Source organism: Rhinoraja longicauda, chromosome 3 (assembly GCF_053455715.1).
Source record: "Rhinoraja longicauda isolate Sanriku21f chromosome 3, sRhiLon1.1, whole genome shotgun sequence".
In the NCBI taxonomy this organism is placed as follows: domain Eukaryota; kingdom Metazoa; phylum Chordata; class Chondrichthyes; order Rajiformes; family Arhynchobatidae; genus Rhinoraja; species Rhinoraja longicauda.
Window position 1 is genome coordinate 11,489,837 of NC_135955.1, and position 14,666 is coordinate 11,504,502.

Sequence of the window (14,666 nt, forward strand, 5' to 3'; positions counted from 1 at the left end):
CAATTGGCCCCAACTGCACAGGCGCGGACCCGTTGGGTTCGCATTGAGTCACCAACAGCAAAGAGACATCGAGAAGCAGCGAGGACCAGAATGGAACAAGAGGAGCAACAAAAGATAACGGAACATGTGAGGATCAACGAGAAAGAATGCAAAACAGAAAGTGACAGGTACTAAAGAACCTTTTTGAGGTTTATTTTATTTCAAGAAAAAAAAAATTGCCATTTTGATCTAATGATTTCGTGTTCATTAATAAGTAGGTTTTTATTTAGATTTTATAAATATATACATCCTGATATTTCAATATTTTTGAGATTATGCCAAGAGGAGGGAGCAAACAATTCACAGCTTGGTCAAGGAAGGAACGACGCAAAGAGACATCGAAAGACAGTGAGGAGCAGAAGGGAACAAGAGGAGCAACAACAAATAACTGAACGTGTGAGGATCAATGAGAAAGAAAGCAAACAAAGTGACAGGTACTAAATAAACTTTTTGTTTGAGGTTTATTTTATTTCAAGAAAAAAAAAAAGCCATTTAGGTCTAATGCTTTCGTGTTCATTAGTAAGTAGGTTTTTATTTAGAATTTATAAAAATATACATCCTGATATTTCTATACTTTCTAGATCATGCCAGGAGGAGGGAGCAAACAATTCACTGCTTGGTCAAGGAAGAAACGACGCGAGGAGACATCGAGAGGGAGCGAGTAGCAGAAGAGACATCGAGAGGCAGTGAGGAGCAGAATGGAACAAGAGGAACAACAATAAATAATGGAACGTGTGAGGATCAATGAGAAAGACGCAAAACAGAAAGTGACAGGTACTAAAGAACCTTTTTGATTGAGATTTATTTTATTTCAAGAAGAAAAAAAAAAACATTTTGATCCAATGCTTTCGTGTTCATTAGTAAGTAGGTTTTTATTTAGAATTTATAAAAATATACATCCTGATATTTCTATACTTTTTAGATCATGCCAAGGGGAGAGAGCAAACAAGTCACAGCATGGTTAAGGAAGGAACGACGCAAGGAGACATCGAGAGGGAGTGAGTAGCAGAAGAGACATCGAGAGGCAGTAAGTGGCAGAATGGAACAAGAGGAGCAACAATAAATAACGGAACGTGTGAGGATCAACGAGAAAGAACGCAGAACAGAAAGTAACAGGTAATAAAGAACCTTTTGAGGTTTATTTTATTTCAAGAAAAAAAAATTGCCATTTTGATCTAATAATTTTGTGTTCATTAATAAGTTCTGTGTTCTTTCTCGCAGAGTTATACTGTGTATATACTGCATATTTCTATATGCCAAGAGGAGGGAGCAAACAATTCACAGCTTGGTCAAGGAAGGAACGACGCAGGGAGACATCGAGAAGCAGTGAGGAGCAGAGGGGAACATGTGATCAACGAGAAAGAACGCAAAACAGAAAGTGACAGGTACTGAAGAAACTTTTTGTTTGAGGTTTATTTTTTCAAGAAGAAAATAGCCATTTTTATCTAATGCTTTTGTGTTCATTAATTAGGATTATTTTTGAAGTTCATAAATATATACATCATGAAGAATTTCTATCTTTTTAAAATCATGCCAAGAGGAGGGTGCAAACGTGTCGCAACTTGGTCAAGGAAGGAACAAAGCAAAAAGACATTGAGAGGGAGTGAGTAGCAGAAGAGACATCGAGAGGCAGTGAGTAGTAGAAGAGAACAAAAGGAGCAACAGCTGAACGTGTGAGGATCAACGAGAAAGAACGCAAAACTGAAAGTGACAGGTACCAAAGAACCTTTTTGATTGCGGTTTATTTTATTTCAAGAAAATAAATTGCCATTTTGATCTAATGCTTTTGTGTTCATTAATAAAAAGGTTTTTTTGGGGGGATTTATAAATATATACATCCTGAAATATTTCTCTTTTTAAAATCAGACCAGTCACATCATGGTCAAGGAAGGAACGACGCAACAACAAATAACTGAACGTGTTATGATCAAAGAGAAAGAACGCAAAACTGAAAGTGACAGGTACTAAAGAACCTTTTTGATTGAGGTTTATTTTAATTCAAGAAAAAAAATTGCCACTTTGATCTAATGCTTTCATGTTCATTAATTTCATTTAGAAGTTTACAAATACATACATACATCCTGCTGAATCTCTAACTCTTTTGGATCGTGCCAAGAGGAGGGAGCAAACAAGTCGTAGCTTGGTCAAGGAAGGAACGACGCAAAGAGACATGGAGAGGGAGTGAGTAGCAGAAGGGAACAAGAGGAGCAACAAGAAATAAATGAACGTGTCGATCATTGAGAAAGAATGCAAAGCAGAAAGTGACAGGTACTAAAGAATCTTTTTGATTGAGGTTTATTTTATTTCAAGAAAAAAATTGCCATTTTCATCTAATGCTTTCGTGTTCATTGGTAAGTAGATTTTTATTTAGAATTTATAAATATATACATCCTGATATTTCTATACTTTTTAGATCATGCCAAGAGGAGGGAGCATACAAGTCACATCTTAGTCAAGGAAGGAATGACGCAAAGATAAATTGAAAGACAGTGAGGAGCAGAAGGGAACAAGAGGAGCAACAACAAATAACTGAACGTGTGAGGATCATCGAGAAAGAAAGCAAAACAGAGGGACAAGATATGCAACAACAAAAAACTGAGGGTCAAGGAGAAAGTATGCATAAAAAGAAGGCAATAAAAGACCCAAGAAGAAAGAACTCAACGTCTCGATGATCAACGAGGAAGCAAGCAAAACAGAAACTGACAAGTTAATAAAATAAATCTTTAATGTTCAAATTGTTATGTTTTGAGTTATTCACATTTTTTTTACTTTAATAAATTCCTTTTCCACCTGCTGTGGACGTCAGCCACGCCTGCACAGTAATACTTCCATGTTCCACCTCACAATTTATTTTAAAGAAAAAAACTCATTTTCCCAGGTCGCAATGGAAACCCTACGAGGACGGGCCCAACGGGCCCACTTGGCCTAGTTAAACTTAAATATAGACTTGGTTCTACCCCTCTTGACACTTGACTGGATATGAAATACAGACACAATCAAAACATGCCCGCACCTGTTTAACTTGAAAAGTTTTTCTTATGAAAATCTGAAAACATGACACAATTTGGAGAAATATCCCGTAAAATTGATAAAGTAATAAAATGATATCTGCATCCTCTGGTTTGTTCTTTTCCGAAAGTCTCGACCATTTCCAAGGATGGGCAGAGCCCACTAGAAATAGTCACACATTGCTGTACAGTCCCTGAAGAAGTGGCCCTTACGAATTCTGAATGGAGTCCAGCCTGCATGCAGCCACATTTAACATGATGCTGAGAGGGAAGGAAATTTCCAACCGATTATTGGAACAAAGGGGACATGAGTAGGTAAAGGACTTCAGCAACTATTACCATGCATGGCCTGGTATCATCATCATTAACTATTAAAAGGAATGGGCACTGCAATCAATGCAGTTATGAAGTTGCATCTTCAAACTCTGAACACTATCCTGTCATGCAACAATACCACATCTACTTGAAACAAAATTAGAACCTTCAAGCATCGTCGTCAACCTAACAAATTCAGTCCAACCAATTATCACATTATAAGCCTACTATTAGGAAAGTGATAAAAACAAAATGATTATCAAGTTACTTTCCCAACGATTAGCTGATAGGTTTGGGCTGTCAACTTTATTCAACTCCATACCTTAAGACAGACTTGGGTCAGCATGGGCAAAAGAGCTGCATTCCGCGCACCAAGGCGAGGGTGACTTCAAAATCTGACCAAGAATAGGATTAAGAAACCCCAGTAAAATTAAGTCATTGGGAATGGCCTGTTTCCGTGCTGTATCTCTAAAGTAAAACTAGAGTGGTCCTGAACTACTATACACCTCATTGGTGACCCTCAGACTATCTTTGAATGGACTTTACTGCCTTTACCTTGCACTAAACGTTATTCCCTTATCATGTATCTGTACACTATGGATGGCTTGATTGTAGTCATGTACTGTCTTTCCGCTGACTGGTTAGCACGCAACAAAAGCTTTTCACTGTACCTCGGTACACATGACAATAAACTAAACCAAACTTACTTTATTCCAAAACTTGGAAACGATGCTTGAGGAATCTGGGATGCTTCTTTCTGATGCTTTTCAAGTCCAGATATAGATGGGACAACATTCTCATATGGATATTCCTTTTGTTGATTATCTGCAGACATGCTGAAGATCCCAGCTGTTTCATTTGTATTCAAGCTTAGTCCGCAATAAAAATAACGAGCATTACTGCACCATGGCAAAAGTAAAAACTAGCATTTAAGAACTAAAGGAATTTCAAAGATTAACCTGCAAAAGCAAGCAAGCAAAATTTAGTGTAAGGAACTGCATATGCTGGTTTACAGCAAAGATAGACACAAAATGCTGGAGTAACAGCGGGACAGGCAGCATCTCTGGATAGAATGGGTGACATTTCAGGGCCAAGACCCATCTTCAGATCTTCAGGCCCTGGAAAAGGGACTGAAGAAGGGTCTCGACCCAAAACATCACCTATCCATTCTATCCAGAGACGCTGCCTGTCCCGCTGAGTTACTCCAGCATTTTGTGTCTATCTTCAAGCTATCCAATACAGGCTTTCCCTAGTAATGAACACTCAATTTAATGAAACTCCTGCATACAAGCATGCTCCCATATATTAAAATCAAAAGTCTGAATGTACAGACATACATTTGTCCTAGGAACAGCAAATTCGTCCTCGGACCACAGAACTAGTTTCCCCTCGCTCTACCCATTTTTAATATTATTCTTTCTTTTAATTCTTATTTGCTATTGCTGCTATTCATCATAATACTGAGGAGATACGGTAAATAAATTTCTCTGCATCACAGTCCAAGGCGGTTATTAGTAAATTTTGTGCATTTTACAGTTTATGGACAAAATCGATTTATGAGGATCTGTAAAGTACCAGTTTCTCTTCTCTCCCCATAATCCCTTGATATTCTGAGCCATTAATATTATATCTCCTTACTCCTAAGATTTTGGAGATTTGCCTTCTGTGGTAAATAACAGTCGAGGTAGTGTTGGACATCCTCATGTGGATGAAGGTGCTTAAATCTCCTGGGCTTGATCAGATATAGCCTGCAATTCCCTCTATAGTGTTGTGGGACTGCAAGGAAAAGGCTAAGAACTAAAGAACAGTGAGGTTAACATCTATGGCAGTTAAGTTGCTGGAGAGGATTCAGATGAATAAGATAAATATGCATTTGGATGGACAGGGGATGATTAGGGATAATCATCATGGTTGTATGTATGGGAGATGGTGTCTTATGAATTTGATTTGAGGTTTTTGAAGAAGTAACCAAAAAGGTTGACCAGTGCTGGACTGTAGATGTTGTCTAGATAGGTTTTAGCTGAGACTTTGATAAGGTTCTGCACTGTCGGCTGCTCTGGAAGGGCATTGGGACTCAGTGAATCGCATTGAGACCCAGTGAAAGCTGGTTAACTGGATACAGTATTGGCTTCATGGAAGGAAGCCAAGGGTGGTGGTGGAAGAGTATTTTTCAAACTGTAGGCCTGTGACTAGTGGCCTGCCTCAGGAATCGGTGCTGGCCCCATTGCTGTTTGTGGTTTATATCTACGAGTCGGATGTCAATGTTCAAGGTGTGGTTAGTAAGTTTGCAGATGACACTAAAGTAGATAGTATCGTCGTCAGGAAAGATGGTTATCAAAAATTACAGCAGGCTCTTGATCAGGTGGTCCAGTGGGTTGAGGAATGGCTAAGAGAGTTTAATGCAAGTAATTTCTAGGTGTTACATTTTGGCAGCCAAACAGGGCAGAACCTACACAGAGAATGGTAGGGCCCCAGGGAGTGCTGTGGAACAGAAGGTTCTAGGAGTGCAGCTACATAGCTCGCTAAAGGTGGCGTCACATGTAGATAGGTAAATAAGCTTTTCGTACATTGGCCTTCATCAGTCAGGGTATTGAGTATAAAGGTTGAGACATTATATTACAATTCTAAAAGAAGTTGGTGATGCTATATTTGGAGTACGACGTTCAGGTTTGGTAACCCTGGTATAGGAAGGATGTCTTTAAGCTGGAGAGTGCAGAAAAGTTTACAAGGATGTTACCAGGACTAAAGGGCCTGAGCTATTGGTTGGGAAATTTAGGATTTTATTCCTTGGAGCATAAAGCTGCAGTGAAGATCATGCAAAGAATTGATAGGATGAAAGCAGAGAATCTTTTACACCCAGAGTAAGGGAACCGGGAACTAGAAGACATGGGTTTAATGTGAAAGGGGCAGGATTTAATGGGAACCTAAGGGGCAACCTTTTTCTTTCGGAGAGTGGTGAGCACAGAGAACAGCTTGCCTAAGGATGTAATTGAGGCAGGTGCTATAACTGCATTTTAAAAGACAGGTACATGGATAGCAATGGTTTAGAGGGATATGGGCCAATTGCAGGCAAATGGGCCAAACTTGGATGCGGCAACTTGGTTAGCGTAGACAAGTTCAGCCGAAGGGCCTGTTTCCATGCTGTATGACTCCATGACTATCCTACATCCTGAGACTGCGACTTCTGGTTCTGGATTTGCCCGCCCATGGGGTCTGTCAGGTCCCATCGGGATTTAAAATATTTCATTGAGATAATATCTAATTCTAGCCAACAGAAGCCCAAACGCCCCAAGCTCTCTTCAACCTGCCCATGCACACTTTCCTTTCGACTTCCCAGTTTGTTTTTTCTCTTCCATCCACTCATCTCCAGACCTTTGCCTAATTCTTTATGCTTTAACCTTGATGACTGATTTTAAACTAGCTGGTCTATTGTTTGCTCGACATGTTTCATCTCCCTTCATACAGAAATAAATTATTTTTAACTATTCAGCAATACTTTTGCACTACACCTTATTCTAATTAATCATTAGATATATCCAATAGTGTTTCTTCTCTTCAGATTATATCTGAATTCCCAGATGGAATCCAACTAACTAGCATTTTAACATCTTTCAGTTTGATTAGTTACAAATTTCTGCTACTTCAGAAGTGGTTACATCATATTCAACATTTGTGGCAGTAAATGTTGAAAATACCATTTTGCTACAAATGAATAAGCGAGTTCGGTACCTCGACTGAGCATGCTTGGGCATTGGTCGCAGGAGCTAAACATTCTCGCCGGCTGCTTTGCTGCGGGTAGACAGACCTGTGTTTTATCCGCATTTTCCAGTTTTGCTTCGTAGAGGTAAGAAAATACTGCTTTAAAAAATATTAATTAGGTGTATTTATGGTTACATGACTGCGATGATTTTGTAGATTTTATTGCTTTATGCTTCGGTGAGTGAGCGAGATCGTTACGATTTTCTTTTGCATCGTAATTTGTACCGGAGCTGCTCCTCAAGCTGGAATATGTCGCACCTCCAGGAAGGGTCTCAACCTGAAATGTCAGCCATTCCTTCTCTCCAGAGATGCTATAAGAAAATAACTGCAGATGCTGGTACAAATCGAAGGTATTTGTTCACAAAATGCTGGAGTAACTCAGCAGGTCAGGCAGCATCTCGGGAGAGAAGGAATGGGTGTCGTTTCGGGTCGAGACCCTTCTTCAGACTGAAGACCCTTCTCCAGAGATGCTGCCTGTCCCAGTAAGTGACTCCAGCATTTTGTGTCTACCGGGTGATATTATAGGGAGGGTTTGAACAGACAAACCGCTCCGCTGCATGCTGACCTCTGCAGCTGTATAATCGTTGCATGAACAGCATGCCTCAAAAGTTTACAGTGGTCATCTATTGACATTCCACCCGCAAAAAGCAGCAATTCATTCACTCAAACGTATGTTTTTCTTTTGCATCACCAACAATCCGGAAAACCAAGAATAACTCATGGTTTGGGAAGTGCGACATATTCCCGCTTGATGAGCAGCTCCGGTACAAGTTACGATGCAAAACAAAAACCATAACGATTTCGCTCACTCACCGAAGCATAAAGCAATAAAACCTACAAACTCATCGCAGTCTTGTACAAATTAACCAGAAATATACCTAATTAATATTTTTTAAAGGAGTATTTTCTTACCTCTGCGGAGCAAAAGTGGAAAATACGGATGAAACGCAGGTCTGTCTACCCGCAGCAAAGCAGCCGGCGAGAATGTCTAAACATTATGCCCGGCGCATGCTCAGTCAAGATATCAAGCTCACTTATTATTCTTGGTGATGCCATTTTTCCTAAACATAATTTTTTAATGGAATGCTATTTATTTATGTTCTCTATTAGAATCTTAAGTTCACAAATGAAGAGATTCAAAGGAGGCGCATATCATTTCAAGAAAAATAAGCAGAGTAATTATTAAAATGAAAACCTGGTGTTAAAATCAGTACTATTTTCATTGCCAGTGAAAATTATGCATGATGAATGCCTAAATTTAATCTAAATTGACTTAAAGCTCATAGCAATTCTAATTGACTCAGCTCACAAATATCAGAGAAATACTTATTTATGTAAGACAGTGAAAAGCTGCCCTACTTGCAGAACCAGCAAGAGGGAAGTTAGCTTTGAGCAGAAACTAAAAAGAGAAGTTTATATTAATTATACCTTTTTGATTTCGTTTTCTGTGGAACTTCTGAAAGAGCTAGAGGTCCATTCACAATGATAGTTTCATTAGTCCTCCCACTAAATAAGCTGGCTCTCGGCTGATGCGTTTCCAGCCCAGATAATATGTCATTTTCATCATTATTTGCCAATGGAGTAGTTACCAGATCCATACATTTCGTGTGCTGATCTGTAATGAAATTATGGCTGAAAATTAGGATAAATACTCTTTAAAGTCATAATGTGCTCCAACTAAATATTTTAAAAAGCAGTTTTGCTTCCACAATAAACTTGGTGATAAGTAGTAAAACATTTTTTGGCACTTTGAAATAACATATTAATTAAATAGTTAATATTCAATCCTTTACATTTTAGAAAAGTAATGTAGCACCTTTGAAAGACAATAAGGTAATGCAAGGACATAGCTAACCAATAATTCTGCCAGTTAAAAATATGGCCTCTTATGAGCCTAAATGAGAAGGAATACTGGAGTTGTGGAATAAAGATTAACCCCTCAACTTCAAAAGAAATGAAATGAACATACTTGTTTCTGGACATTCAATCGGCCTTGGGTACCTATTTGCCAACTTGGAAATTTTCCTGATAAGGATGCAATGGTATTTATTATGAGGAAACACAATTCCCTCCTGATTTTTCTGTTCAAAACTGTTATTTCTAATTGTGACCTACCACTGCATTGATGAGATGCATGGACCATAGAACAGTACAGCACAGGATCAGGCCCTTCGGCTCACAATGCCTGTGCCAACAACTGTGCCAGTTTAAACTGCACATCTGACTGCATGTGGTCTATATCCCTCAACTCATGTATCTGCCCAATGCCTCTTAAACATGGCTATCATACAGTGCATTCAGAAAGCATTCAGACCCTTTGAGTTTTCCACATTTTGTTACGTTACAGCCTTATTTTAAAATGGATTAAATTCTTTTTTTAATCATCAATCTACACACAATACCCCAGAATGAAGAAGCAAAAACAGGTGTTTAGAAATTTTTGCAAAGAAATAAAAAAGAAATAACTGAAATATCACATTTACATAAGTATTCAGACCCTTTGCTATGACACTCAAAATTGAGCTTAGGTTCATCCTGTTTCCATTGATTATCCTTGAGATGTTTCTACAACTTAATTGGAATCCACCAGTGGTAAATTAAATTGATTGGACTTGATTTGGAAAGGCACACACCTGTCTATATAAGGTTCCACAGTTGACAGTGCATGTCAGAGCAAAAAACAAGCCACGAAGACGAAGGAATTGTGCGTAGACCTCCGAGACAGGATTGTGTCGAGACACAGATCTGGGGAAGGGTATAAAATAATTTGAGCAGCATTGCAGCTCCCGAAGAGCACAGTGGCCTCCGTCATTCTTAAATGGAAGAACTTTGGAACCACCAGGACTCTTCATAGAGCTGGCCGCTCAGCTAAACTGAGATATCGAGGGAGAAGGGTCTTGGTCAGGGAGGTGACCAAGAAACCGATGGTCACTCTGACAGAGCTCCAGAGTTCCTCTGTGAAGATGGGAGAACTTTCCAGAAGGACAACTATATCTGCAGCACTCCACCAATCAGGCAATTGTGGTAGAGTGCTCAGACGGAAGCACCTTCCAACAGGACACCAACCCTAGGCACACAGCCAAGACAATGCAGGAGTGATTTCGTGACAAGTCCGTGAATGTCCTTGAGTGGCCCGGCCAGAGCCCGGACTTGAACCCGATCGAACATCTCTGGAGGGACCTGAAAATAGCTGTGCATCGACGCTCCCCATCCAACCTGACAGAGCTTGAGAGAATCTGCAGAGAAGAATGGGAGAAATGATCCAAATACAGGTGTGCCAAGCTTGTAGCGTCATACCCAAGAAGACTGTAATCGCTGCCAAAGGTGCCTCAACAAAGTACTGAGTAAAGGGTCTGAATACTTATGTAAATGTGATATTTCAGTTATTTCTTTTTAATTAGTTTCAAAAATTTCTAAACACCTGTTTTCACTTTTTTAATTATGGGGTATTGTGTGTAGATTGATGATTAAAAAAAGAATTTAATCTATTTTAAAATAACGTTGTAACGTAACAAAATGTGGAAAAAGTGAAGGGGTCTGATTACTCTCTGAATGCACTGTATTTGCCTCCATCACTTACCCTGGCAATGTATTGCAGGCACTGACAAATTGTGCAAATAAAATTTACCATCCAAATCTCCTTTAAATAATAATCCCCTTAAAGCTATGCCATCAAGTATTTGACATTTCCACCCTGGGAAAGAGACTCCTGATCATTGTACCTGCTTCCACCACCATCAACACATTTCAGACACCGACAAATTTGCACTTTAAAAAAAAAAATTTGCAACATGACTTGAGTCGTAGAGATACAGCACAGAAACTGGCCCTGCGGCTGAGTAGGTCTATGCTGGCCACCAGCCATCTGCTTACACAAACCCTGCATTCATTTTATTTTTTCTATTCTCCTCATTCTCATCAATTTGCATCAGATTCTACCACTCACCGTAAACAAGGGGGAAGTTACAGACCCACATACTGACAGGGAAACCTGGAAACCCCACAGGCAACACATGAGGTCAGCATTGAACCTTGGTCGCTGGAGCTGTGAGGCAGTGGCACTACCAGCTGTGCCACTGAACTCCACAAGTGAAGTGATAGTAACTGCTATTGACATCAAAACAGCATTTTCAAAAGTATGGCATCAAGCAGCCCTGGCTAAACTAGTCAGTGGGAAATCCCTCCACTGGTTGGAATCATACCTAGCAGAAAGGAAGATGGTCATGGTGATTGGAGATCAATAATCAAAGCCACAGGACGTCTCCACAGGAGTTCCTGAGTGTAGATGATCTGAATGGTCGGCGTCCCAGCGTACTTAAGGAAGTGGCTCTAGAAATCATGGATGAATTGGTGATCATTGTCCAATGTTCTATAGATTCAGGATCAGTTCCTGTGGATTGGAGGGTAGCTAATGTTATCCCACTTTTTAAGAAAGGAGGGAGAGAGAAAACAGGGAATTATAGACCAGTTAGCCTGACATCGGTGGTGGGGAAGGTGCTGGAGTCAATTATAAAAGATGAAATAGCGGAACATTTGGATAGCAGTAACAGGATCGTTCCGAATCAGCATGGATTTACGAAGGGGAAATCATGCTTCACTAATCTTCTGGAATTTTTTGAGAATGTAACTCGGAAAATGGACAAGGGAGAGCCAGTGGATGTGGTGTACCTGGACTTTCAGAAAGCCATTGATAAGGTCCCACATAGGAGATTTGTGGGCAAAATTAGAGCACATGGTATTGGGGGTAGGGTACTGACATGGATAGAAAATTGGTTGACAGATAGGAAACAAAGAGTAGGGATTAACGGGTCCATTTCAGAATGGCAGGCAGTGACTAGTGGGCTTGGTGCTCGGACCGTAGCTATTTACAATTTCCATTAATGACTTACATGAAGGTAATAAAAGTAACATTAGCAAAATGCAGATGACACAAAGCTGGGTGGCAGTGTGAACTATGAGGAGGATTTCCATGCGGATGCAGGGTGACTTGGACGGGTTGTGTGAGTGGGCAGATGCATGGCAGATGCAGTTTAATGTGGATAAATGTGAGGTTATCCACTTTGGTGCCAAGAACAGGAAGGCAGATTATTATCTGAATGGTGTCAAGTTAGGAAAAGGGGAAGATCTGGGTGTCCTTGTTCATCAGTCACTGAAAGTAAGCATGCAGGTCCAGCAGGCAGTGAAGAAAGCTAATGGCATGTTGGCCTTCATAACAAGAGGAGTTGAGTATAGGAGCAAAGAGGTCCTTCTGCAGTCGTACAGGGCCCTAGTGAGACAACACCTGGAGAATTGTGTGCAGTTTTGGTCTCCAAATTTGAGGAAGGACATTCTTGCTATTGAGGGAGTGCAGCGTAGGTTCACAAGGTTAATTCCCGGTATGGCGGGACTGTCGTATGTTGAAAGAATGGGGCGACAGGGCTTGTGTACACTGGAATTTAGAAGGATGAGAGGCGATTTTATTAAAACATATAAGATTATTAAGGGATTGGACACGCTAGAGGCAGGAAACATGTTCCCGATGTTGGGAGACATGTCCAGAACCAGGGGCCACAGTTTAAGAATAAGGGTTAGGCCATTTAGAACGGAGATGAGGAAAAACTTTTTCACTCAATGAGTTGTGAATCTGTGGAATTCTCTGCCTCAGAAGGCAGTGGTGGCCAATTCTCGATGCTTTCAAGAAAGAGTTAGATAGAGCTCTTAAAGATAGCGGAGTCAAGGGATTTGGGGAGAAGGCAGCAACAGGGTACTGATTGTGGATGATCAGCCATGATCACAGTGAATGACGGTGCTGGCTCGAAGGGCCAAATGGCCTCCTCCTGCACCTATTGTCTATTGTGGTGTCGGCCCAACAATCTTCAGCAGCTTCAAGAAAGACCTTCCATCAAATGCAAGGTCAGGAGCAAGGAGGTTTGCTGATGATTGCGCAATGTTTGCAACTTGTCAAATAAAGAAGCCGTTCCTTACCACATCCAAATGTAGCAAGACCTGGACAATATTCAGATCAGACAATATTCAGCGTTATTCACATGCTTCACATGCCTGGCAATGACAATATCCAAGAATAAATCTGGCTGTCACCACACCTCCTGTCCCCATTTAAATGGCGTTACCATAAGTGAAGCCATGCAGTGGGAGTAAGGGCCTATGTGAGGCAACGGAAGGGCAGACCATCTCCCAATTACCCACCTGTCTGAACCTTCAGCTATGACTTGCCCCATCTACAATTCCCACATTAGCTTAATTGTGCACATCAGAACACACAAAACCGGAATTGAACAATGCCATTCTCAATCGCATGGGAGAGCCCATGGAGATAATAACATCTAGCAGCTATTCGCCATTCAAGTTTATTCAAGAAAGTGCAGTGAAGTAGTTTACTACTCGTAGGGTTTGAATTGAGGTAGGTTTGCTTCTATTTTGTTTACATTATGATTTTGTTTGGTACTTTTGCTGTATCAGCTGTAAAGCTCAAATGTTAAGGCACAGGGTTTTTCAAGATGATTAAAAAAACAGTGTTGGTTTTAACCATTCTAAACCTCAAAATAAAATAATTCATTTTAGGTTAGCAGACATATTTGAATCACTGTTTCAACAGGAAAAATAAAGCACTAGTCTCATGCTATTTCAATTAATGCATATCATTCACCTGATGATATTGGCACTTTACCCACAGATTGCTTGTTTGGAGTTTCAATTCCAGAGCAAATGGAATTTTTTCTGTGACCTTCAACTGCTCTGGCCAAATTATTTGAACTACCAGTTTCTGCAGAGTTCTTACAATTAGCCACAAACTGCTCGGAATCATTTATTTTGTCACGATTTCTTAGAATGCATGATGGTGATTCTTCCTGGAATGTTTTGCAATCACCTCTGTTGCCCTGAATCTTGACACATTTTTCTCCTGACTTTCCTGGTTTCCTGTATTCTAATTTTCTTTTTTGCATAGAAGTCAAAGACTGCTTAGAGGCAGATAAAGGTTCATTTTGTAATTCTTCCGCAACATTGTTCTTCATGGGACATACAACAGAGCTTTTGCCAGATTCTTCTGGTTTGAGTTGTTTGTTTTGTTTGCAAGATCTCGTGTCCTCCGCTTGTTTAGGACAGGACAACTGCTCATTTAATAATTTTTCTTTTTCATCTGTAACAGCAATTTGCTTTTCATCAGCTCTCTGCTGTTTTTCTTTCTTTTTTTCGTTCTTGATGTCTACAGCAGATTTATTTTCTTGCTCAACTGGTTTTTGTGTCAATACCTTCCTCGGTATGGTAGTCCACGATTCAAAACAGAAGCTCTCTTCTTCCATCAGTTCAAACTCGGACTCATTGCACTTCGGTGCAAAAACACTCGGCTCAACTTGTAGTGGCCGTGTCATTCCAGAAACAGTTGGCCTGTAAAACATAACAATTGTATTAGTTTTTTTAAAATACTGATTTAAATGCTCAGTTAAACCCCAATCACCTTTCAGCCATACGCCAAAAACAGACGAAACTGCCAGACTCAGGCATCAAGGTAAACTTGAAGCCAATACCTTATAAAATTCTCCCCGA

General features: G+C 40.1%; 1 protein-coding gene across 1 annotated transcript in view; it reads right to left on the reverse strand.

Annotated features, from left to right (window-relative positions):
- LOC144611541 (uncharacterized) overlaps positions 1–14,666 on the reverse strand; it is a 68,596-nt gene that overhangs the window by 35,642 nt on the left and 18,288 nt on the right. The window contains exons 9-11 of the mRNA XM_078430690.1: positions 13,768–14,507; positions 8,550–8,736; positions 4,070–4,231 (exon numbers count right to left, since the gene is read on the reverse strand). Of these exons, the coding sequence (XP_078286816.1) occupies positions 4,070–4,231; positions 8,550–8,736; positions 13,768–14,507 (1,089 nt within the window). The remainder of the gene's footprint in view (positions 1–4,069; positions 4,232–8,549; positions 8,737–13,767; positions 14,508–14,666) is intronic.